At 43.2% G+C, this 25,906-nt stretch overlaps 1 protein-coding gene across 1 annotated transcript in view; it reads left to right on the top strand.

Moving 5' to 3' along the window:
• Positions 1 to 24,310, top strand: part of ints7 (integrator complex subunit 7) — a 123,834-nt gene extending 99,524 nt beyond the window's left edge. The window contains exons 19-20 of the mRNA XM_060917893.1: positions 7,039 to 7,224; positions 23,191 to 24,310. Coding sequence (XP_060773876.1) covers positions 7,039 to 7,224; positions 23,191 to 23,466 — 462 coding nt within the window. The 3' untranslated portion in view covers positions 23,467 to 24,310. The remainder of the gene's footprint in view (positions 1 to 7,038; positions 7,225 to 23,190) is intronic.
• Positions 24,311 to 25,906: the final 1,596 nt, after the last annotated feature.

Consider the following 25,906-nt stretch of genomic DNA (forward strand, 5'->3'; position numbering starts at 1 on the left):
CGGGCTCAAGCCTCGCTTTCTCAGCATGCCGGAGCGCTGTATCCCTCGTTGTCTGAACAGATCCGAGCACAACAAACTATGCAGTTGCCATGAAGGAAAATGTTTACTCGCTTTTATTATAACCCAGTTCCAAAAAAGTTGTGTGTAAAATATTAATTAAAAACACGATGTGGTGATTTTGCAAATCATGGAAACCCTATATTTCATTGAAAATGGCATAAAGACAAAATATCAAATGTTGAAACTGAAAAATTTTATTGTTTTTTGAAAAACATATGCTCATTTTGAATTTAGTGCCAGCAACACGTTTCATAAAAGTTGGGACGGGGCAACAAAAGACTGGAAAAGTTGTGTAATGTGTTTTTTAAAAAAAAAATCTAATTGGCAAAAGGTCAGTGACCTGATGGGGGCTGAGTCTGTCATACCCCTTTTCCACCAAATCAGTTCCAGGGCTGGTTCGGAGCCAGTGCTGGTGCTGGTTCACAACTCGTTCAACTTGCGAGCCAGCTGAGAACCAGTTTGCTTTTCCATAGCTCGCGGTACTAAAGGCCAATTTATGCTGACAACCCAGTCCTCGCAGACGGTGCCGCAGACAGTGTCTGCGTAGCCCCCCCACCTTTGCAGACGCTCTGCGCGCACCTCCCAAAAATTGTGACCACCGCAGACAGCGCCGCAGACAAGAGGGCTCTGATTGGTCCACTCTACATCTGCTGTACACGCACTTCCGCTTCCCTACTTTCCCGGTTTGGTTTGTTTTCACGACCGGCATTTTTAAAAATATGAGCGAAGATGGAGCAGCATGAAGAGCGGTTGATTGAGGAAGTACGGACATCTATACGACTCCAGTTCTAGTCATTATAAAAAAAAAAGTTCTAGTCATTATAAGTAACCGGAGGATAAACACTCCACTAACCACACCCACCAACTACTCCTAGCGACTTCGCGCCCCCTTGCGTTGTGCCGGTGAATAACATCGCGCACGCCTATTATCCCCGCTCAACAATAAATTACAACTGTCTGCGAAAAGCTATCTGCGAAAGCCTTGTCGCACGAGCATGCAGAGGCCTTAAGGGAAGCCACGTCATTACGTCGCTGTATACGTCAGTTACATACGTCAGTTACGTCGCTACGCTTGCATAAACCTTGGCTCGAATATCGAAGCAAAAACAACACAGAAGAAGCAGCAGCAACAACAACAGCAATAATAATAACTAGAGTTGACAATTCCCCTGCGGGAAATCGGGAGAGGGATGCAGTGCGCGAAGCAATTTGGTCACGCATGTTAGCTAGGTGTGAATGTGTCACCTGCTATGAAGCTACAATGCTGTGATTGTGTGTGCTTGAGACAGCAGCCCCTCCCCTCTCTGCTCCCTCACTGGCCCCAGTTGGCATGGTGACGGGCCTGAGTAGGTGCGCTGAGTCACACAAAATCCTGTCTGTTTTTTGCTGTTTTTTGCTCAGGAGCAGGCCTTGAACAACGACGATTTACTCGAAAACGAAAGCAGCTATTCACAAAATTATTTCACAGTGAGCGCCAGCCACAAGGGTCTCCTGAACACAGTGATGTAATTTTTTTTGACCCTAGTGTAAAAACTGAGGACACTAGAGCGAGTTAAAAACGAGTGACTTTTCTGACAGGTTTATAATGGGAGTCAATGAGGCAGAGTGGCTGTCCTCTCCTTACTTAGAGGCTTCTCATTCAAAAACTGTAAATCCTTTCGGTTAGGTGGACACATTGTGTGAATCAGGACAAGTATGACTACTACTTTTGAGAAAATTATGTCTGTAGAGTGAAATTTGTGGCTGAAAACACAGTTTAAGCGAGAAAGTTTGAGCTTTTTTTTTCAGGCTGCCGACACTCTAAATTCCTGAGCTCCACTGGTGTGTAACGCAATAGACACCCATTATAAAGCCTGATTTTTGTCCTGGCACCCACATGGTGTTTGGGCGGGGACTGATCCAAAAGTAGAGACCCTAGCAAAAAAGTTGAATGGCAGATCCACAGAGGAGAGGTTTTCCTACGTTTTGAAGTTTGAATCATGTCTCTAGGTGAACGCATGCCAGAGCAGCGGATGTTTGAAAAAGTGCGTTGTTTTTCAATTAATTCCATAGAAAATGAATAGGGTTTTTTGGACGATTTTTTCGCGACTATGTCGTGAAAAAATCGTATTTTGTTGAACAAAGTAATAGCATAGCGAGTCCGATCGAGCCGCACATTTTGATATATTGTTTGTCTGTGTGCGATGAACAGTTATTGGGTTATTAAGGACCGAAATTTGTATGGAAGATGAATAAGTATAAGAAGAAGAAATGCGCAGAAGAACAAGAGGTTGCGTGCTTTGCACTGCATCCCTAATAATGGCTGACTTCGCGTTTGTACAGCTGCTGCTTCTCGTCGCTTAAAAATGGCGATCTTTCGCGGTCATGTTATTGTTGTTGGTCTTAACAACTCCGCCTCCCCGCTAACGTAAGCGGTTCTTTCCTCTGGCCCAGCAAAGAGCTGGTGCTAGCCTGGAACCGGTTTTTCTGGCCCAGAGCCAGTTCTTTGTCAGTGGAAACAGAAAACCTGGTTCCAAACTAAGCACTGGCCCCGAACCAGCCCTGGAACTGCTTTGGTGGAAAAGGGGCATCAGAAGTAAACATAAGGGGGAGGGGTTCACCGCTCTGTGAAAGACTGTGTGGGTACATTTAAGACTTGAAGAATAATGTTCCTCAAAGGCATCTAATAATTGCCAAATCTAGCGACCAGGTCTCTACGTTGGCAATCCTGAAGCGGTGTTTGGCCCCGGAAATGGACCACTTAACCAGCGGATAGCAGGAGTGACTTTTAGTGCAACAAAACATTATTACATTAATAATGCATCTATACTTGAGTTATAATGTAAGTAACGTTTATGTAAGACTGTTATGGATTAATTAGCATTTGTAAAAGAGAATTTATATTATTTCCTTCCTAACCAATCATATTATTTCATGACAATTGTAGTATTTTTTTTTAATAGTGCTTCCTGTAACATGTCATCACAAGATTACAACCCCGATTCCAAAAAAGTTGGGACAAAGTACAAATTGTAAATAAAAACAGAATGCAATGCAATGCCCTTTTCTCTTTACAACAGTCTGTAAACGTCTGGGGACTGAGGAGACAAGTTGCTCAAGTTTAGGGAGAGGAATGTTAACCCATTCTTGTCTAATGTAGGATTCTAGTTGCTCAACTGTCTTAGGTCTTTTTTGTCGTATCTTCTGTTTTATGATGCGCCAAATGTTTTCTATGGGTGAAAGATCTGGACTGCAGGCTGGCCAGTTCAGTACCCAGACCCTTCTTCTACGCAGCCATGATGCTGTAATTGATGCAGTATATGGTTTGGCATTGTCATGTTGGAAAATGCAAGGTCTTCCCTGAAAGAGACGTCGTCTGGATGGGAGCATATGTTGCTCTAGAACCTGGATATACCTTTCAGCATTGATGGTATCTTTCCAGATGTGTAAGCTGCCCATGTCACACGCACTAATGCAACCCCATACCATCAGAGATGCAGGCTTCTGAACTGAGCGCTGATAACAACTTGGGTCATCCTTCTCCTCTTTAGTCCGAATGACACGGCGTCCCTGATTTCCATAAAGAACTTCAAATTTTGATTCGTCTGACCACAGAACAGTTTTCCACTTTGCCACAGTCCATTTTAAATGAGCCTTGGCCCAGAGAAGACGTCTGCGCTTCTGGATCACGTTTAGATACGGCTTCTTCTTTGAACTATAGAGTTTTAGCTGGCAACGGCGGATGGCACGGTGAATTGTGTTCACAGATAATGTTCTCTGGAAATATTCCTGAGCCCATTTTGTGATTTCCAATCCAGAAGCATGCCTGTATGTGATGCAGTGCCATCTAAGGGCCCGAAGATCACGGGCACCCAGTATGGTTTTCCAGCCTTGACCCTTACGCGCAGAGATTCTTCCAGATTCTCTGAATCTTTTGATGATATTATGCACTGTAGATGATGATATGTTCAAACTCTTTGCAATTTTACACTGTCGAACTCCTTTCTGATATTGCTCCACTATTTGTCGGCGCAGAATTAGGGGGATTGGTGATCCTCTTCCCATCTTTACTTCTGAGAGCCGCTGCCACTCCAAGATGCTCTTTTTATACCCAGTCATGTTAATGACCTATTGCCAATTGACCTAATGAGTTGCAATTTGGTCCTCCAGCTGTTCCTTTTTTGTACCTTTAACTTTTCCAGCCTCTTATTGCCCCGTCCCAACTTTTTTGAGATGTGTTGCTGTCATGAAATTTCAAAATGTCTCACTTTGGACATTTGATATGTTGTCTATGTTCTATTGTGAATACAATATCAGTTTTTGAGATTTGTAAATTATTGCATTCCGTTTTTATTTACAATTTGTACTTTGTCCCAACTTTTTTGGAATCGGGGTTGTATTAACAGATATAATTAACACTTCTTGTCTTTTAATATATGAAGAGTTTGGTTCCAAAACGCTCTATATCCAATTCCATTGTTTCGAGAAAAATAACTTTTTCTGATTACGGGACGTGATGGAAGGAAAACCACTGTATCCTGTTTTAAAATTTATTGACTAACTCCTTAATGATGATAAAGTTCAAAAATGAAATCCAGAACTAATTAACAGCTTTTAACTGAACCAAGTCATTATTTTTTTGTCAAGTTGCTACATATCCACGCCACGGCATTTTCCCCCAAAATGCTACATATCCTTTTCTATTTAACGTGACGATTACTAAAACCTGGGCGGCACGGTGGTGTAGTGGTTAGCGCTGTCGCCTCACAGCAAGAAGGTCCTGGGTTCGAGCCCCGGGGCCAGCGAGGGCCTTTCTGTGTGGAGTTTGCATGTTCTCCCCGTGTCCGCGTGGGTTTCCTCCGGGCGCTCCGGTTTCCCCCACAGTCCAAAGACATGCAGGTTAGGTTAGGTTAGGTTAACTGGTGACTCTAAATTGACCGTAGGTGTGAGTGTGAATGGTTGTCTGTGTCTATGTGTCAGCCCTGTGATGACCTGGCGACTTGTCCAGGGTGTACCCCGCCTTTCGCCCATAGTCAGCTGGGATAGGCTCCAGCTTGCCTGCGACCCTGTAGAAGGATAAAGCGGCTAGAGATAATGAGATGAGATTACTAAAACCTGTGACACGGAACAGGACGTGACACATCACTCACAGTCACCTCCCTGTCCCGTCATGGACCGGAATAATTGTCATGGACATATTATCGTTCACGGACGTTGAATTCTTGTCACGTCCCGTCCTGGGGGATCTTACCTTAACTGTCCTGTCCCGTCCTGGGGGATCTTACCTTAACTGTCCTGTCCCGTCCTGGGGGATCTTACCTTAGCTGTCCTGTCCCGTCCTGGGGGATCTTACCTTAGCTGTCCTGTCTCGTCCTGGGGGATCTTACCTTAGTTGTCCTGTCCCGTCCTGGGGGATCTTACCTTAGCTGTCCTGTCCCGTCCCGGGGGATCTTACCTTAGCTGTCCTGTCCCGTCCCGGGGGATCTTGCCTTAGCTGTCCTGTCCCGTCCCGGGGGATCTTGCCTTAGCTGTCCTGTCCTGACCCGGGGGATCTTGCCTTAGCTGTCCTGTCCCGTCCCGGGGGATCTTGCCTTAGCTGTCCTGTCCTGACCCGGGGGATCTTACCTTATCTGTTCTGTCCTGAACCCGTCCCAGGGGATCTTACCTTATCTGTCCTGTCCTGACCCGGGGGATCTTACCTTATCTGTCCTATCCCGTCCCGGGGGATCTTCCCTTAGCTGTCCTGTACCATCTCGGGGGATCTTCCCTTAGCTGTCCTGTCACGTGTCATGGTATAGTTTGGATCACATGCTGTAGTTAGTTAAGAATAATCAAAAGAAAGAAATAACAAACAAATTAGTGTGTGTTCATATTTATTTCTTATGACATGAGAAGAAGAAATGACAAGTCAACACAAGAATTTTTCAACAAAATATTCATTAATTAACAAATTATCGGACAATAAGGTAGGTGTCCCGTATGTCATGGGTCCGTCCCGTATCACGGAGAGGTCACTGCCTGAGCGTTAATGTGTCACGTTCCGTTCCGTGTCACGGGTTTTAGCAACAACCACACTTAAGCGTGTTCTTTCATGACAGATGATTTTTATTTTATAGTTTTTTTTTCGATTATTTTATTAAAATTATTCATAATTCAGTGTGAAATTGTCCAATAAATGCAAGAAGTGCCGAAGCGATTTCCTACTTTATGGGCGTAGCCATCTGAGAAGACTTCACACCAATGGCAGCCTCTAATTGGCCAAACATGTCTGGTTTTGAGAAAAATCCGTGATGGCACTTGTCGCATTTTGGAATCAAACTTTGCAAAAGGGTTTGTTATATGACATTTCGTTTAATTTGGGCAGATTTTACCAGAGTTATGCCCTTGATTATTAACAAACTTGTACTTTGGCAATTTCTTCAAGGTGTCCTTGCTTTCTGAAATCAACTTCTCTCACAATTTTTATTATCCCCTGCTGGCCAAAAGGCCCAAATTAAATGATGTGGTGATGTCTGTCTGTCTGTCTGTCTGTCTGTCCGTCCGTCTGTCCCAGGAAGGGTTCTCACCTTCTGAAATCAACTCCTCTCACAATTTGTGGAGGATTTTCATGAAACTTGGCAGGATTTTTTGTTATCCGTTGGTAATACGCGTATTGCAGTTTTGTTCAATTCAGTCGCATTTTACCAGAGTTATGGCCGAGTTCCCAGCAGGGGATATTGTGCTCTCAGAGCACTCTCTCTTGTTTTTAAAAGCAAAGGGTTGTCTCACATCAAATATACAGTAGACTTTGTTTCATTTATTATGGCTTACTGCTGTTTAAAGTATTATTTTTTCAGTGTTGAAACATTTTCATTATTTTTAAACCATTTTTAGTCTCCAGCATGTCTTTACATGTGCACAGGACTGTAATTTCTAGCTCTGACGTCCCGTTTCTTGAGGTAAGTTGAATGCAGAATCAGTCTTACATGCTGTGACTTGATTTCCTGTTTACTCTTACAGCTGGCTCTGTCTCCATCTCCTCGCACGCCCAATGAGCCAATTCCGGTGCAGAACACACAGCAGCTCACGTTAAAGGTTGAGGGAGTCATTCAGCACGGCTCCACTCCCGGCCTCTTCCGCAAAATCCACTCGGTCTGCCTGAACGCCAGCACCACGCTGCAGTCCAAACCGACTCCTGACTTCAAGGTGGGGGTTAAATTCCCGAATCACGATCAGAAGCTTGTTACAGCTTACAGTGTTCTGTTGTGTAGAAGAATTACTGAAAGTAATCTGTCAGTGGAGGAAAGAGATCCAGTTGAAGGTCTATTCATTATTCATCAAGATAAAATTGTTGCTCTGAGCAAGGAGGAAATATATTCTCACAGCCTTATTCAGAGGGTTAAACAGAACGTCTTTACTAAACGTTGTCATCCAAATCCTGTTGTGCTCAGTCTGTGATTTTTAAAACTCACTGTGCCAATCCAGCAAAAAAAAAAAAAAAGTGTGTAATTCTGTTTTAACACACTTTCAACTTCCCTTACGATACGAAAACATCAGTGTACAATGAAGAAAAAATATGTCGCTCAAATCCTTCTTGGACTGGTCGAATTCAAGATGGCCAAAATTGGATTGGAGCCATTTTCAAAATAACATTGGTCTGCCAGGAAGAAAGCTCTTGCTTTGAACACACGAGCCATTAAACTGAATTAATCAGGTTAATTCTGCAGTGCTCGTGTCCTTACGGGTGTTTTAAATGGCCGAGACTCATGCTGTGCACATGATGTATGTCCAGTGTCTTGCAAAAAAGTGTTTTTCCTGTTTTGTCGCATTACAAGCTGGAATTAAAATGGATTTTTGTAGGGTTAGCACCATTTGATTAACGCAACATGACGACAACTTTTAAAGGTGCAAATTGTTGTTTTATTGTGACACAAACAAAAATTAAGATGAAAAAACAAATCTAGGCGGCACGGTGGTGTAGTGGTTAGCGCTGTCGCCTCACAGCAAGAAGGTCCGGGTTCGAGCCCCGGGGCCGGTGAGGCTTTCTGCGCGGAGTCTGCATGTTCTCCCCGTGTCCGCGTGGGTTTCCTCCGGGTGCTCCGGTTTCCCCCACAGTCCAAAGACATGCAGGTTAGGTTAACTGGTGACTCTAAATTGACCGTAGGTGTGAATGTGAGTGTGAATGGTTGTCTGTGTCTATGTATCAGCCCTGTGATGACCTGGCGACTTGTCCAGGGTGTACCCCGCCTTTCGCCCGTAGTCAGCTGGGATAGGCTCCAGCTTGCCTGCGACCCTGTAGAACAGGATAAAGCGGCTACAGATAATGAGATGATGAAACAGAAATCTGGAGTGTGCATAGGTATTATAGGTATTCACCCCCCCAAAAGTCAATACTTTGTAGAGCCACCTTTTTCTACAATTACAGCTGCAAGTCTCTTGGGCTATGTCTCTATTAGTCAAGTCAAGTTTATTTCTATAGCGCTTTTAACAACAGACATTGTCGCAAAGCAGCTTTACAGAGAATTAAAGACTTGAAACATGAGCTAATTTAATCCTTAATTTATCCCCAATGAGCAAGCCTATGGCGACGGTGGCAAGGAAAAACTCCTTTAGATGACACAGGGCTCGACCTTAACTTTTAAACCCACTTGCCCTGGGGGTAAGTGGGGGTTAATTTCCACTCCCCCCCCCAATATTATCACTTGCCCCCTATTTTGCGAGTACGATTTTTTTTTTCTTTAGGAAAACCATAGAATAGTTGTGAATTGCAACATAAAATGAAGCTCAGACACTGAGTTGAAGTTTGGTTATTGATTAAGTTTATTATTAAGTTTGGTTACTTTTTATCCAAAATAGTTTTTCCTGCCTTAGTCGATTTATTTCCATTTCACATGCATGCAGCTGTTGTAAAGTTCAGTTTGTGTAGAACTCTCTCAGACTGTAGGTTCATTACTCGATAATGTAGGAATCATAAAATAGAAATCTACAGTATAACAAAGTTTATATGAAGAAAACAATAGGGTGCCAAAATGTTTGAACAGTACTGTGTTTGAGAATATTTATATATCTTAATCTTAAGATCTAGGGGCGGCATGGTGGTGTAGTGGTTAGCGCTGTCGCCTCACAGCAAGAAAGTCCTGGGTTCGAGCCCCGGGGCCGGCGAGGGCCTTTCTGTGCGGAGTTTGCATGTTCTCCCCGTGTCCGCGTGGGTTTCCTCCGGGTGCTCCGGTTTCCCCCACAGTCCAAAGACATGCAGGTTAGGCTAACTGGTGACTCTAAATTGAGCGTAGGTGTGAATGTGAGTGTGAATGGTTGTCTGTGTCTATGTGTCAGCCCTGTGATGACCTGGCGACTTGTCCAGGGTGTACCCCGCCTTTCGCCCGTAGTCAGCTGGAATAGGCTCCAGCTTGCCTGCGACCCTGTAGAAGGATAAAGCGGCTAGAGATAATGAGATGTGTGATGTGATGTGTGAATCTTAAGATCTATATATTAGCTTAGAACATCTAGCCACTGGGATTTTTGCCTATTCCTCAATGCAAAACTGCTCCAACTCCTTCAAGTTAGATGGGTTGTGTTGGTGTACGGCAGTCTTCAAGTTATGCCACAGATTCTCAATCAGATTGAGGTCTGGGCTTTGATTAGGCCATTTCAAGACATTTAAATATGTTTCCCTTTAAACCACTCCAGTGTAGCTTTAGCAGTATGTTTAGGGTCATTGTCCTGCTGGAACGTGAACCTTCGTCCCAGTCTCAAATCTCTGGCCGACTCAAACAGGTTTTCCTCCAGAATTGCCCTGTATTTAGTGCCATCCATCTTTCCTTCAGTACTGACCAGCTTTCCTGTCCCTGCAGATGAAAAATATCCCCACAGCATGATGCTGCTACCACCATGCTTCACTGTAGGAATGGTGTTCTCAGGGTGTTGGGTTTGCGCCACACATGGTGTTTCCCATGATGACCAAAAAGATCAGTTTTAGTCTCATTTGACCAGAGAATCTTCTTCCATGTGTTTGGGGAGTCTGCCACATGCTGTTGGGCAAACTCCAAACGTGTTTTCTTTAAGCAGTGACTTTTTTTCTGGCCACTCTTCCATAAAGCCCCACTCTGTGGAGTGTACGGCTTAAAGTGGTCCTATGGACAGATACTCCCATCTCCGCTGTGGATCTTTGCAGCTCCTTCAGTGTTATATTTGGTGTCTTTGTTGCATCTCTGATTAATGCCCTCCTTGCCCGGTCTGTGAGTTTTGGTGGGCGGGGCCTTCTCTTGTCAGGTTTGTAGTGGTGCCATATTCTTTCCATTTTGCTATAATGGATTTAATGGTGCTCTGTGGGATATTCAAAGTTTGGGATATTTTTTATAACCCAACCCTGATCTATACTTCTCCACAACTTTGTCTCTGACCTGTTTGGAGGCTCCTTGGTTTTCATGTTGCTTGCTTAGTAGTGTTACAGAGTCAGGGTCCTTCCAGAACAGAGTGATTTATACAGACATCATGTGACACTTTGATTGCACACAGGTGGATCTTAATCAACTAATTATGTGACTTAGGAAATTAATTGATTGGAGCAGCTCTTATTTAGGGGTTTCATACGAAAAGGGGTGAAGTGAATACCTGTAGCTCAAAATTGAGTCCAACCCAGAACAAATTAGTAACAAGCTGAATTTTTCAGAATATGTTCAGAATACCCTTAGGAATAACATACTTAAAGTCCCCAGGAATCCACCTTGTGCTCTCTGAGAAATTCAAGATGGCGTTTAAAATGGCCGCCGATTGGAGATTTTTCAATATCTCAGGGATAAAACATAATATAAATGCAATTAAAATGTTAAATTATATGTTCTCTCATACAAGCAATGCAAATTCACCATTGTCACACTGTTAAAATTAACCAAGATTACAAGGTCATTAATGTGGAAATTACATGGAATTTGATGGTTGACATGATTGACAGATTAGCTTAGTAGGCTACCTACATACATGAACAAAATGGAAGACAACAATTAGACATCAATTTCCTTAATATTTAGTGCATCTTTAAGCTTTGATAAAATATTAAAGGGAAATTAAATTTGAGAACTCTATCTTCTAAAACTACAATGGCAAGCTGTTTCAGTACACTTCTTCAACATTCCGGCGACTTTCATGACAAAAAGGTCTGCCTCAATAAAAGCTCTTGCTTATAAACAATGAGTAGACTTAAACACTTCTCAGTGCCTCAGTTGTAATGCTTGGACCTTTGTTGTACCATCAATGAAGTAGGGAATTTATTCAAGCTTGTTTAAGGGTGGAAAAAAATTAATCTTTGAGTTTCTAGCGCCAGTCTTTACTACTAGCAATGCCAGTGTGTTCGGACAAAAAATGACTAAACTCGGCATGACCTTTTAAAAATGACTGAACTCAGCATGACCTTTTAACATGCCATTTTTCATTTTACACCACCAATTTACTTTAATTAATATTAATGAAAATAAGTGCTCCAACCCCTAGTAATTGTGTTGGTTGTTTTGTGAACAGAATAGGACGATACGGAGTGAACGAGTAACCAATGGATCCACACTCTATAATCGGGAGTGTACATTAAATAGCACATGTATAGATTTACAATTATAAGTCTGTAATTATTAGTCCTAAACATTAAGAACTGAAGCCATTTCAAAAACATATGAGATATCTTCATGATACCATAACGATTATTTTGTCATAACAGTCATTGTTATTTCTTCTTGGATGTGAATTTATGGGCCAGGGCGTTTCAAGATTGATACTTGATTCAAGGATCAGACTGGATGAAACCTACACACATTCATAGTACTGTGCACACATTCATAAATGTGAACTGGTGAAGTGCCAAAAATATGACAATCTAACCAGACATGGCAAGCGAACACATTATACACAAATATACTGTTATAATAATGTGTACATTGTTATTATATAATGTTAATACACAATGTAATTAATACACACATGTTGGAATTTACTCTCCTACCCTACAAAACATATATTCTGACCTTTTAATTGCATTAATATTTTGTTTTGGGCCTGAGATATGGGCAGATCTCCATTTGGCGGCCATTTTGGACGCCATCTTGAATTGCTCAGAGAGCACAAGGGGGATTTCCGGGGACTTTTAGTATGTTATTCCTAAAGGCATTCTGAACATATTCTGAAATTTTCAGCTTGTTACTAATTTGTTCCGGGTATAACCCTATTACTCCTGGGCTACTATGCACACTCCAGATTTCTGTTTTTTCATCTTAATTATTGTTTGTGTCACAAAAAAAAAATTTCACTTTTAAAGTGGTAGGCATGTTGTGTAAATCAAACGGTGCTAACCCTCCAAACATCCATTTTAATTCCAGCTTGTAATGCGACAAAACAGGACAAACACCCAGGGGGATGAATACTTTTGCAAGACATTGTACTTGTGCAGGGGTAGTGTTGTCTCACTTTGAACACAGCAAGTTGTGAACTTAACAGAACTGACAGTCATAACATTTGACCACGATTGTCGCACAACCTGGCAAAAAAAAAAAAAAAAAAAAAGATCTGCTGGTTTTTTTTTTAAACCTCTTAAAAAATGAACATGGTTTTAATTTTCCTTGCGTGCGTACATGGATATTTCGTGCAGTATAGAAATTGTCGGTGTCGACAGCATGCCCTCGTCTGACTGGCTGAAAATAGGTCGGTGGTCCGTCTCCTTGTTACATTACCAAGATGGCGACCATTGAGGGTGAGAAGTGTGCAGCATTGCACGCTCAACGGTTTGAGCTGCCTGCGTGCTTGTAATGCACTGCATGCTGCCATAATTGTCAGTGTGAAGACATCTATGCACTCAGAATAGCAAGTGTCAGTACAGAAGCGTTATCTTCTCTAATGAAGGAATATACTGTAACTCGTGAGTTAAATGTGTAAAATATTTGTGTACATGTTGTAGTTCATGGCTAAACTCTCCTAAACGACGTGCGATTGTTTCCAACTTATTTTTTTAATTAGTAGTATTTAGGATGCTATACATTTTATTCCTCCATCTGTTCCTCAGACTGATCCATTTCCTTTACTCATTCATTAATAAAACAGGTGAAATGTAGCGGAAGTTGAGAACGGTGCGTTCTAAACGGAGCTGGACAGTAACGAAGTACATTTACTTGAGTATTAATTTTTTCGGAAACTTCTGACTTCACTACATTTGAAAGACAAATATCGTACTTTTCACTCCACTACATTTCTATCAAGGTCCTCGTTACTCGGAAGTAGATTTGAAAGTGGATGTTTTTTGTTTTCTTTTCTAAAGCGTGATTGGTTTTCCGCAAGTGACGCTGAGACAGCCGATCAGTAATCACTAGGGTCACGTCACGTCCACAGACTGTATAAAATCAAGTTCGGTGATTTCTCAGCAGCATTATTTAACACGATGAGTTGATGGCAGAACGGGAGGAGGCGGTTCTTCTGGCGAATGCACGCCCCCATGGCCCATGAACCCATGTTTCAGTTTTCTGAAAGGATTAAAGATTCGTTTCGTTTTAAATCTTGGCTTTGTTTGCCGAAAAAGAACCACATCACGGCCGACAAAAACTCACCGTCCGACCTGCGGAAGCATATTGAGGTATATAAACGTTTTATTCCAAGAGGAAGCTTGCAATGAAGTAGTCTGTGCTTTTAGAGCTAGCGATAACGTTACAAACGTAGCTATGCAGTCTGGTTAGTCACATGACTTTCTATGGATTTGCCCGCCAAGTTGCCGTAGCCTTGTCCACGGCTAACGTTTACACATAGCTAGTTAACTTGGGCACTGTTAGTTAGTGTGTAAAAACGGAGTTACGCTAACATGAATAACGTTAACTTATCTGATGTCCTTTCAGAAATATGTTTTAGCATAATCTTGCCAAATAAACAGAATGTAGAAATCTTTCTTTTCTAGTAGCGTTAGCTACCCAATATGATTTCGGGTTTGAAAAGTGTTTGCTAGCATGTCAGGTGGAGCTTCAGCTCTACAGGTTTTGTAAGCGTTGTGGCAATAATACAACAGTACGATGACAGAAAATGTACTTTTAATACTTGAGTATTTTTAAAAGCAAGTACTTTAACTTAAGTACAACCCCGATTCCAAAAAAGTTGGGACAAAGTACAAATTGTAAATAAAAACGGAATGCAATGATGTGGAAGTTTCAAAATTCCATATTTTATTCAGAATAGAACATAGATGACATATCAAATGTTTAAACTGAGAAAATGTATCATTTAAAGAGAAAAATTAGGTGATTTTAAATTTCATAACAACAACACATCTCAAAAAAGTTGGGACAAGGCCATGTTTCCCACTGTGAGACATCCCCTTTTCTCTTTACAACAGTCTGTAAACGTCTGGAGACTGAGGAGACAAGTTGCTCAAGTTTAGGGATAGGAATGTTAACCCATTCTTGTCTAATGTAGGATTCTAGTTGCTCAACTGTCTTAGGTCTTTTTTGTCGTATCTTCCGTTTTATGATGCGCCAAATGTTTTCTATGGGTGAAAGATCTGGACTGCAGGCTGGCCAGTTCAGTACCCGGACCCTTCTTCTACGCAGCCATGATGCTGTAATTGATGCAGTATGTGGTTTGGCATTGTCATGTTGGAAAATGCAAGGTCTTCCCTGAAAGAGACGTCGTCTGGATGGGAGCATATGTTGCTCTAGAACCTGGATATACCTTTCAGCATTGATGGTGTCTTTCCAGATGTGTAAGCTGCCCATGCCACACGCACTAATGCAACCCCATACCATCAGAGATGCAGGCTTCTGAACTGAGCGCTGATAACAACTCGGGTCGTCCTTCTCCTCTTTAGTCCGAATGACACGGCGTCCCTGATTTCCATAAAGAACTTCAAATTTTGATTCGTCTGACCACAGAACAGTTTTCCACTTTGCCACAGTCCATTTTAAATGAGCCTTGGCCCAGAGAAGACGTCTGCGCTTCTGGATCATGTTTAGATACGGCTTCTTCTTTGAACTATAGAGTTTTAGCTGGCAACGGCGGATGGCACGGTGAATTGTGTTCACAGACAATGTTGTCTGGAAATATTCCTGAGCCCATTTTGTGATTTCCAATACAGAAGCATGCCTGTATGTGATGCAGTGCCGTCTAAGGGCCCGAAGATCACGGGCACCCAGTATGGTTTTCCGGCCTTGACCCTTACGCACAGAGATTCTTCCAGATTCTCTGAATCTTTTGATGATATTATGCACTGTAGATGATGATATGTTCAAACTCTTTGCAATTTTACACTGTCGAACTCCTTTCTGATATTGCTCCACTATTTGTCGGCGCAGAATTAGGGGGATTGGTGATCCTCTTCCCATCTTTACTTCTGAGAGCCGCTGCCACTCCAAGATGCTCTTTTTATACCCAGTCATGTTAATGACCTATTGCCAATTGACCTAATGAGTTGCAATTTGGTCCTCCAGCTGTTCCTTTTTTGTACCTTTAACTTTTCCAGCCTCTTATTGCCCCGTCCCAACTTTTTTGAGATGTGTTGCTGTCATGAAATTTCAAATGAGCCAATATTTGGCATGAAACTTCAAAATGTCTCACTTTCAACATTTGATATGTTGTCTATGTTCTATTGTGAATACAATATCAGTTTTTGAGATTTGTAAATTATTCCATTCCGTTTTTATTTACAATTTGTACTTTGTCCCAACTTTTTTGGAATCGGGGTTGTAAAAATTTGACTGGAGAACTTTCACTTGTATCGGAGTCACATTTAAACAGTGGCATCTGTACTTTGACTTCAGTCATAAACTTGGGTACTTTGTCCACCTCTGGTTATAAACAGTAACTGTCGTGATGCCATGAGCTCAACATGGACATTTCCAACACACAAGGGCTTTTTATGCCATGAGGATGAAGATTATACTGCATTATGGCTCCAGTGAGTGGCTTAGAGCTCTGATATTACACCACCATTACATGTCTATCATGATCAGGTTTCATGTCAAGGATAGTCTCTCGGCGAATCAGTCACGGAGATGTAACTGCAGAATATAGCAGAGCTTTAAAGACGTCAATCCACTGGAATGTAGGTTAAATAAAGCCGTCACGGCGCATATGTACCGTATATATGTGCGTGTTCTCTTCCCCCGTTGCACTGCCGAGTCCTATAATCTGTTTCAAGTGGAGTAAAGCAACACATTTTCAAACACAGGAATGCTCCAGAAATACACACACCATTCACTTTAATAGGAAAACCTGTACACCGGGATGTTAATGCAGTTATTCAGTCACCCTTGGCGGACGTGATCTGTGCTGGGCGACAGTGTAAGATTAAAAAGTAGATAAAAACATTTCCATTCCAACATTGCTTGAGTTAAGTGTGTTTAACCTCCTAAGGCCCAAGCTGTTTTTTTACATGCATTTTTTATTTCTCTTTGCTATTTGGGCTTATTACAACCTGATTAGAATAAAAACTAAGCATCTTTTGATAAGATGTACTTTTAGAGAAAAAGTATGTCCACATATGTGGATTCTTGTTCCGCATTTCTAAAAAGTGCTGTCCACGCATGTGACCGCTAAGCCCTAGGAGGATAATATAGATTTATTTATGATCGGGGTGTCCTGCGACAGCGTTCCCTCTGGGTTCTGAAAACCATTCTCCACTTTCTTCCTTGAAAAAGCAAGTCAACGATGTATTCTTCACTTTTTCTGATTTAATTTAAGATAGAACTTTATGGTCATTGTTTGAGAAACAACGAAACACAGTTTAGCAGCTCTCGGTACTGGCAGTGCAAAATAGACACCGAAGAACAAATAACACAAAAAGCAACACAATAGAGATCTTGCATGTGACGTCACAGCCGATCCAGATTGTGACAGACGCCATCGTGTCGGTCAAACGCCATATTCCGCCTTCTACTTCTGCTTTTACTTCTACCTTTTCTTCTGGAAAACCCTACTATATACAATTCTACTACAACGGCTGTGGCTACAAGCTCTCCCTACCTGTGCACGGTTTTTATGTTTTTTGTGTGTATTTTTGCGTGTTGTTCGTCTGTACCGGACTTCAATATCCACTACAACCGTATGGACTTACTGGACATTGGTTTCCAGCAGAAAATGACGGTTTGTAGCGATTTCTATCGCATGCACAACATTCCGGACGAGAAAAAAAAAACATTCCGGACGAGACCAGATTGCGAGACCAGCGGGGTCTCCGTGGATTGTTATCGGAAGGAGGCGGCGCCGGGAGCAAAAGCGAGGCTACGGGCAGAGCCGGCCTGTTGACTAAGCTCAGAAAACAGCTACTCAAACCTCCACTGCCAAGCCTCTACCTCTCCAACGCCAGATCCATGTAAACAACACGGACGATTTGGAATTACAGCTGGAATTACCTTATTCTATTCTATAATTGGCTGGTCAGTGCTATACTCAATACTTAAGTGACTTACCCATCCAATGAGGATCATTTTCTTGTTTACAAGATGCCACATCTGAGTCGCTGACAAATCCTGAATTTCTGTAAAGATAACTGTCCAGAGATTTATAAGCACGCAGTGCTTCACCACTGAACAGCAAGGGAAAGTTGATGAGGTAATCCTACACGTCCGGGTATTCCGCTGGCAGTTCAAAATCCGGTCGTGAAAACTCCGTCCGGAAAGCCATAAGGGTCACAAATCTGTAGATCGTTTATTTTAGACATGTATCTAGTTATCTGTTCATTAGAAAAATGAGCCGTGTAGTCCGTCGGTTGAAATTGATCCATTCTGTACACGAGTGCAGCAGTATTCAGCGGTGTTTTTGACCGACATGATGGCGGTTGTGTACTTTCCGGTCACGTGACTGCAAGATCTCTATAAATGGACATAAAAGCAATAAATAGGCATTTTCCTTGGGGGAGGGTGTTTGTCGCCCCTCACTGGTGGAGTTGGGGCGGGGGAGGTGGGGTTGCCAACCGACAGCTTGAAAGTAGACACTGTTTGATGCAGCTCTGAGTCTGTATCTCCTTCCAGAGGTCAGTAGGGAGAACAGATGATGTCCAGGGTGGATATGGTCCTTTAAAATACAGCTGGCCGCCTTTTGTAGTCGGTCAGTGTAAATGTCTTTGAGGGGAGGTAGTGGTGTATCAATTATGCGCTCTGCTGCCCTCACTACCCGCCGCAGGTCCTTCCTGTCCTCCGCGGTGCAGCTGGAAAACCACACCATACAACAGTAGGTCAGGAGGCTCTCGATTACAGATCGGTAAAAGTTGATCAGCAGGTGGCAAGGGAGGCGAGCTCGCTTTAACTTCCTAAGGAAGTTAAGCCTCTATTGGGCTTTCCCCACCTGGTGGGAGATGTTAGTGGTCCAGGTGAGATCAGCCGAGATGTGGACACCGAGGAACTCGAAGGTCTCCACCTCCTCACCGTGCATGCAGAGGGCAGTGTGTTCAGTATACCTTGATCTCCTAAAGTCCCCTATCATTTCCTTAGTTTTTGAGATGTTTAAAGGTCATGGGCATCAACTTTATTGTCGAGAAGAACGACCCAAAAAGCGAATTCAACTTTCCTAGTGTCTAATTTTCACCCTAAAATTGAATAAAACGGTTAAAATATACCGTTTTGCCCAATTTCCGAAGGTTTGTTTACATCTCACTTATGCGCACTTTCACCGCCAGGGGACCGTCGTCGTGACGTCATTTAAGGCAAACAGACCGGGAGCAGCTCTGTGTTTACTTGTGAACTGAGCACACGTGTACAGACTTTGGTCGTGAGAGGTTGTGTACAATGTCTGAAAGCGATAGCGATTTTGAAGTCGGAACTCTCCAAATTGAATATCGAGAGGTGAAACCGTATATGTATGAACCTATGGCAATGTGGCTCACTGGTTTGACCGTGCAGCCTCGGAATCGGACAGCGACTCGGCCGACTCTGATCGCGGCGACGCCGGACCTCAATAAGACTCGCATCCAAACGATTTATCCTGGTATTTATGATAAATTCCTACTTTCGTCGTAATACTGAATAAGAGCCCTTTTGAAGAATAATTAAACCGCCCTCCCTCGTGGATATAGGGAACGATTACTGGACAGTGCGCCGGTAGGCCACATTAGCCTGCCATCCGCGGCATTATACTATTTATAGCCGACTCTAAGCGAGGAGATATCCCTTTGTCTCATTTCCACAGTGATTGTACAGGATCCCTCAGGATTCTTGACTTGTCAATTGCAAGCAAAAGTAAAAATGTTTACCTCCAATCTTCTCCTTTTTGCTTGAGTGTTGCTGCTCCGTTTCTTCTTTGACTGCTTGATTTTGTTTCATGTGCACAATCCACTCGCTCCGCCTCATCTCCTCTTTCGGAAAAAAACAACCCTCTGGCTTCACGCACACAATCCACTCTCTCCGCCTCTTCTCCTCTTTCGGAAAAAGCCAACCCTCTCGCTCTGCCTCTTCTCCTGTTTTGGAAAAAGCCAACCCTCTCGCTCTGCCTCTTCTCCTTTTTTGGAAAAAGCCAACCCTCTCGCTCTGCCTCTTCTCCTTTTTCAGAAAAAGCCAACCCTCTCGCTCCGCCTCTTCTCCTCTTTCAGAAAAAGCCAACCCACTCGCTCCGCCTCTTCTCCTTTTTCGGAAAAAGCCAATCCACTCTCTCTGCCTCTTCTCCTCTCTCGGTAAAAGGTCAAAACTTCTTCCTGAACCGGTCCTGTTGTTACAGTTCACTGCACAACAATAGGGCATGGTTTTTTTTTTTTTCTTTGGAAATTCCTGAACGCGCGTCTGCACTCAAGCCGAACGGCAATGTAAGTAAACGGAAGTGGACTCAACTCAAGCGGTTTGTTTGGCTTAAATGACGTCACGCGCCGAGTGGTCACGAAAATGGCTGAACAGAAATTCGCCACGATCCATGCTAACTTATTTTAATTATTACTTATTAACAATACTTCTTGGGACCAAAAGAAAATTACAGACAGTCTTTTAACATCTAAAGTTTCAAATGTGCATAAAATTAAAACCGTTGCCTCTGAGCTTTAAGTCCAGGTTATTGCCTGAACAACATTTTGTCAAGTGCTGAACCTCCTCCATGCCGCCTGAAACATAGCTCCCTTTAGTCGCTTGCGGGCTGACAGTACTTTCACTTTGGCATTTTTTTTCTTTCTTCTTTTTTTTTCTTTTCTTAACCAACCCCTGTATTACCTCTTCCCTGTAAGCCGTCTCATTGTTGTTCGTGATCATTCCCACTATCGTGGTATCGTCAGCAAATTTGACAATGGTGTTACTGGTGTGGATGGGGGAACAGTCATGGGTGAAGAGGGAGTAGAGGAGGGGGCTTATTATATACCCCTGCTCCGGGTATAGACCCCTTTCACATGACGTCACCGCGCCGCGAGATTTCGTTAGGCGCCATATTGGAAGGCCAAGTACATGCACTCACAATATAAAACAAAGTACGAGCGAGCGTAAAGTGACACGATGGCTGATAATTCAGGTTATGTGAGTACATTACCAGCTGCAGAAAGGGCACGGTATGTGGAGAAACTGGCTGTGATTGATGGGTTTGACCCATATGATAAGACTCGCGGCAAGGGAGAATGGAAACATAAGGAGGACCGGACACCAATTCTGCCATCTGTTTGCTACCCAGACATTGTAAACTATTTGTTGTTTACACCCAGTGCCTACACTCAGTGTTCGAACTATGCCGATATTTTCGGGGGGCCCCTTTTTTTCCCTTGGGGTGTGTGTGCTTGCGCTTGTCTCGGAGCGCGGATCTCCAAACACATGAGAAGCCAATCTTACGCACATATCACGCGGACTCCACACACGCATCGCGTCTGAAGTTGTAACTCATCAGGGGAAATCGTGTCCGCATTGGCATGTTCAAAAAACAACCTCGCGTCAACAATGATACCACACGCAAGAACAAAAAAAAAAAAACAGTCAGGCTACTCAACAACCAACCTGGCAGCAGCGAGCAAGCCCCAAACCATCCTAAATTATTATTATTATTAAATTGTAGAAGTCTGGGAGGCTTGCTCCTCATCCGGTTATCAACTTGGGGCCACTTTAGCATGTTTTAAATCTGAATTTCTTGCGTTTGCTTACCTCAAAGTGTCCGCAGATCATGCACAGACTTCTCCATTATATCCACAGTTTTTTGCCAAGTCTCACACAGGTTTCTTTCAAGTCTACTGTTGGGCCAATAAATCATAAATAAAACAGCTCAGATTTGTTTAAGTCGTTTGCCACTCCACTTTATTCTCGTGGGTTCACATACCGCTGCCGTTATTTCCCCCTAATTACGAGTTTGTTGGTCTTCCAAAATGGCGCAGGGTCTGTTTACTTCCGGTTTCGGGTGACATCAGTGAAAGGGGTCTATACTGGTTTACCTCTGTCTGTCCGTATTTCCATTCGTCCGAAACACCCTTTTTCTCAGCAACCACAAATCGTATCCACTTGGGACCAAACTTCAGCTTGGGGTTCTCTACCGTGTGTACCGTTTTCAGGTCTGTCTCGCGTCGACTTCCTGTTTACCGACTGAAATGTATTTACGAAACACACAGGGTGGATTTTGACGCTGTTTCAGAATGACAGTTTACCAGGATGCTATTTGAAATCGCTGGGGAGAGACACTGCTCTTTACTTACTTGTTTCAGGGTTAATAATTTGTTGAAGCCAACATTCAGAATAAAGTGTCCTATTCCTTTGATTGCCTGCATTCTGATATAAGCAAGAGCGGGGGGATACGCAAGTGAGCAGTAGCTCACAGTTGACCTTGGAGGGGGCGTCGTGGCTCAGGTGGTTGGGGCGCCATGCCATGAATGCGGGCGACCCGGGTTCGATTCCGGCCCAAGGTCATTTCCCGATCCCTTCCCGTCTCTCTCTCTCTCCCGCTCATTTCCTGTCTCTACACTGTCCTATCCAATAAAGGTGCAAAAAAAAGCCCAAAAAAAAATATCTTTAAAAAAAAAAACAGTTGACCTTGGATATATTTATTTATGGCTGGGGTGTCCTGCAGCAACGTTCCCTCTGGGTTCTGAAAAATATTCTCCACCTTTTTCCTTGAAAAATCAAATCACAGAAGTATTCTTTACTTTTTTTTCTTCACTTAGTCTGTGTTTTTTCTTCGTTACCGACTTATCAAACTGAATACAGGTTTATACCAACCAAACTGGCACAATTCAAATATTTGTACAGATACAGCTCTCTCCATTACATATAAAATTTAGGCTCTACTCCAGCCTCGAATAACAAACACCTGATTTTGGGCGCCCTGTGCACCATCAAGCTAAAACAAACCCCTTTTAGTTTGAGCTTACTTCAAGCCTAGGTCACAACCGGACGTACGATTTTTTGGCCGTGCGATTTTTGACGTTTCCCAAATCACTGCGGTTTTTTTTTTTTTTTTGTTCGTGGAGAAAGACGCACGTTGGCCGTAAGTTTGTTTTGCAACCTGAAAAAACCGTAAGCGCCCGTAGAGTTTGTTTGACATGACAAAGAACCTCTGCGGCCGGTCTACGGCTCGAAAATCAGCACGTCACACGCGCGCCCTCCATGCGTTTCTTGCGTTTTTTGCACGTAGACCGGCCGTAGGAGCACGTACGGCCGGTTGTGACCTAGGCTTTAGGTTATTTCACAGGGAATTATTCAAAAGAGGTATTAAGATTCCCTTTAGCCTTTACTTCAACACAAAACTTGATTTACAATTGAACAGAGTCGAGAAAAGAATCTTGGAACGACCAACATTAAAGGAATTCTAATTTCCCTTCGAGTTACGAACCGAACACAGAATGACCGCGTGTTTTTTCATCATACGGTATGTCCGCTGCGGGGACTCAACACGCCATGCCGCCTGAAACATAGCTCCCTTCAGTCGCTTGCCAGCTGACAGTACTTTCACTTTTTATTTCGTCCTCGGTTGGTTCAGCAACACGCACCGCTATTTTGTTTTTCTCTCCTCACATTATACGAGTTGATAGCCTAGTAGTAGAGTAGCCAATCGGAGCGCACGATTGCTGATATCCGGTGAATGTGGATCGAATAATTAGAGTTTTAGCCTCTATCTTGGTCATGTAGAACTATACGATTTGAGCTTTGGCTATCAAGGCTCTGTCTCCGAGACAGCTCAGCAAAATGTATTGGACAGTATCGCGAGAGAATTCATCGTCATATCGGCCAGCCCGAACTCTTCATCTCATCAACAACTTCTTCATGTTTTCCCTTTTAGATTCCTCTCGAGGCCAAGGCCAGTGAGATCGAGCAGCGGGTGGAGCCTCATAACGACTATTTCAGCACTCAGTTCCTGCTGAACTTCTTTGTCCCAGGGAGCCACAGCGTGACGGTGGAGGCGTGTGTGGTGGATGAGAGCGGGGTACAGTGGAAAACCGGGCCCAAGAGTACAGTGAGCATTAAATCCATGGAGGATCCGTTCTCACAACAGCTCCGCCATCAGCAGGCTGGAGCCCAGGCAGCTCAGCGCAACGTCACCGCCCGCTTCCAGTAACCCTTCAGCCTTGTGTTTCAGGCACCCGCGTTTGGCTTGGAGTTCATCCCTCTGGTCTATCAGATACATGTCCAGTTACACTTGCAGGTCTCACACTCGAGTTTCTTTCTGTTACTTGTGGGTTTGGACCGTTTTTTTTTTTTTAAATACAGGAAGGAATCAAAGATTACAGGACATGCTGTTCTAGGAAAATGATCAACGATGCCGTTATCACTTAACATATTAGAACTAATATCAACCTGTGATTTGTCTTGCTCGTAAATTAATCAACACTTTCTCTTCTGACCAATCAGATTTGAGAAAGCAACAAATGGTCGGTGCATTCATTCGCGTGTATATATATATATATTTTTTTTTTGTACATATCTTTAAACAGATTTACTTCTGTTTAAAGATGCAGTTTGCCATTTTTGTGCTTCCTGTTGCCTGTCGTGCAAATTACATTTGCAAAGAAAACTTTTCTACTCCTCCAGACCGACCCTACCCTCCTCTACCGAAAGTATGTACGCCCTTTTTTTTTTGGAGAAAAGGAAGTGGTGAGCAGTTCTCGTTCAGACTGGGACAGAGCCCTGCTTCTTGGATCTTATGTTATTCCAGGTTTTGAAAAAGCTTCTTAAATCGTAAAATGTTACAAACTGCAAGTTTAAACTGAGTTATTAATAAAATAATAATAAGAAAATAATTCAGTTTAAAAATTGCTTTTACATGAAACCGCTGAATGTGAGCTGAACTTAGAGGCACTGAAAGAGAATTTGGAGGAGTTAGTTGGAGAAACGTCCTGAAATCATGCCTTTTCTGATGTTTTGAAGTAATTTGCGCAAAATAAAGAGCTGAAATATGCTTCTTTCTGAAGTTCTGTGTTGAATTTATACAAGAAACGACTTCCGATAAATATGTCCGCTGCGTATTTTAAATATTAAGACTGCTATCATGCATCATGCGGTCTGTTTAATAAGCACAAGATATAGCAGATGGGATCTGTACAATCTGTTCTGCTGTCTGTGAAACAACATGTTTTTTGCGCTCATGCAGACTCCTGGATGGAGGTACACTGTATTCCCCTGCCAGATGTCGGGTCACTGTGCAGTCTGTGTAGATGACGAGTGACGAGGTGTCGCGTTAATCAAACTCCTGGAATCTAAAACTCGTTGTGCGGATTAAGAGACCGTCGAACATCGCTGTGCATGAACATCCGAGTCATGCCGACACCCTGAAAACACCTCCGCTGCCACTTTTGGTGTCTATTTCAAGCAAAGAGACTTCTATAGTCTGTTGTGGAATACGGATGAGTACTGTGGAATAAATTCTGTGATGAAACGGCAGCGAGACTCGACTTCCTTCCACTGACGTCAGTTTGAAATCGCAGTATTGAGGTATTTCACCTGACGTCACAGGGTCACGTGACGCCCCGGTGTCCGCCATTTTGAAGGTCAAGTTACATACTAACGCTGCAGACAGAGAGGGAGAACCAGCTTGAAAAAAAAAAAAAAAGTGTTAGAGACACCGGATCCAGTGTAAATAGCTGCCGGAGCGCGCTCCGGCTTGCTCCCCCTCAAATTAAGCAGCGTGCTCCGGCTTGCTCCCCCTCAAATTAAGCAGCGCGCTCCGGCTTGCTCCCCCTCAAATTAAGCAGCGCGCTCCGGCTTGCTCCCCCTCAAATTAAGCAGCGCGCTCCGGCTTGCTCCTGGAGTGCTCCGGCCGAGGTTCCGGAGCGCACTCCGGCAGCTATTTACCCTGGATCCGGTGTAAATAGCTGCCGGATCATAATTACAGTAAACTAGTAAATCCAGTAAAGGAAAAACTTGAGACTGAAAGGTTTTAACAGTCATCCAAATGACTGAACGTAAACATTGCTACAGTAACATACCAGCTATGATGTTGCTGACATTAGCTAGTGCTAACAGCTAGCTGCTAGTACACTGCTACAACACAGACACCGACCCTAATAATGCAGTTCTTGGTCATTGCCTGGTAACAGCAAATTTATAACGGGCCATGTCTCAACAGACTAAGAAGTTATTTCAATGACATTTAATAACATGTTGTTTATCCTGAGGACCGAAAGTAAATGAAAATGTGAACAAACCTTAGCTGTAATAAGATGGCGACCACCGGCTCCAGGGACGACCCGCTGATGTAGGCATGTTACCCAGCCTGACACAAAATATTTGTAGGCATCCAAACTCTTATACGCTTTCAGATCAATACCTGTGTATGGCGATGGGTTTTTAACGACATAGGTATACAGATCATGTGGGCCGAAGTCAGGTAAAGACGAGGGCTTCGTGTACTTCCGTACGTCAGTGAACAATCCTGGTGGAAGCAGGTAAACGTCGTTCTCTAAGCCTGCTAACCTCAATTTTTGCAAATACCTCTCCCTCTGCTCGCCCTGTAAATGCCCTACGTCGCTGGATAGTGAAGGTGTTTTCTGTATCTCGCC

The sequence above is a fragment of the Neoarius graeffei genome, chromosome 3 (assembly GCF_027579695.1).
Source record: "Neoarius graeffei isolate fNeoGra1 chromosome 3, fNeoGra1.pri, whole genome shotgun sequence".
NCBI classification, from domain to species: domain Eukaryota; kingdom Metazoa; phylum Chordata; class Actinopteri; order Siluriformes; family Ariidae; genus Neoarius; species Neoarius graeffei.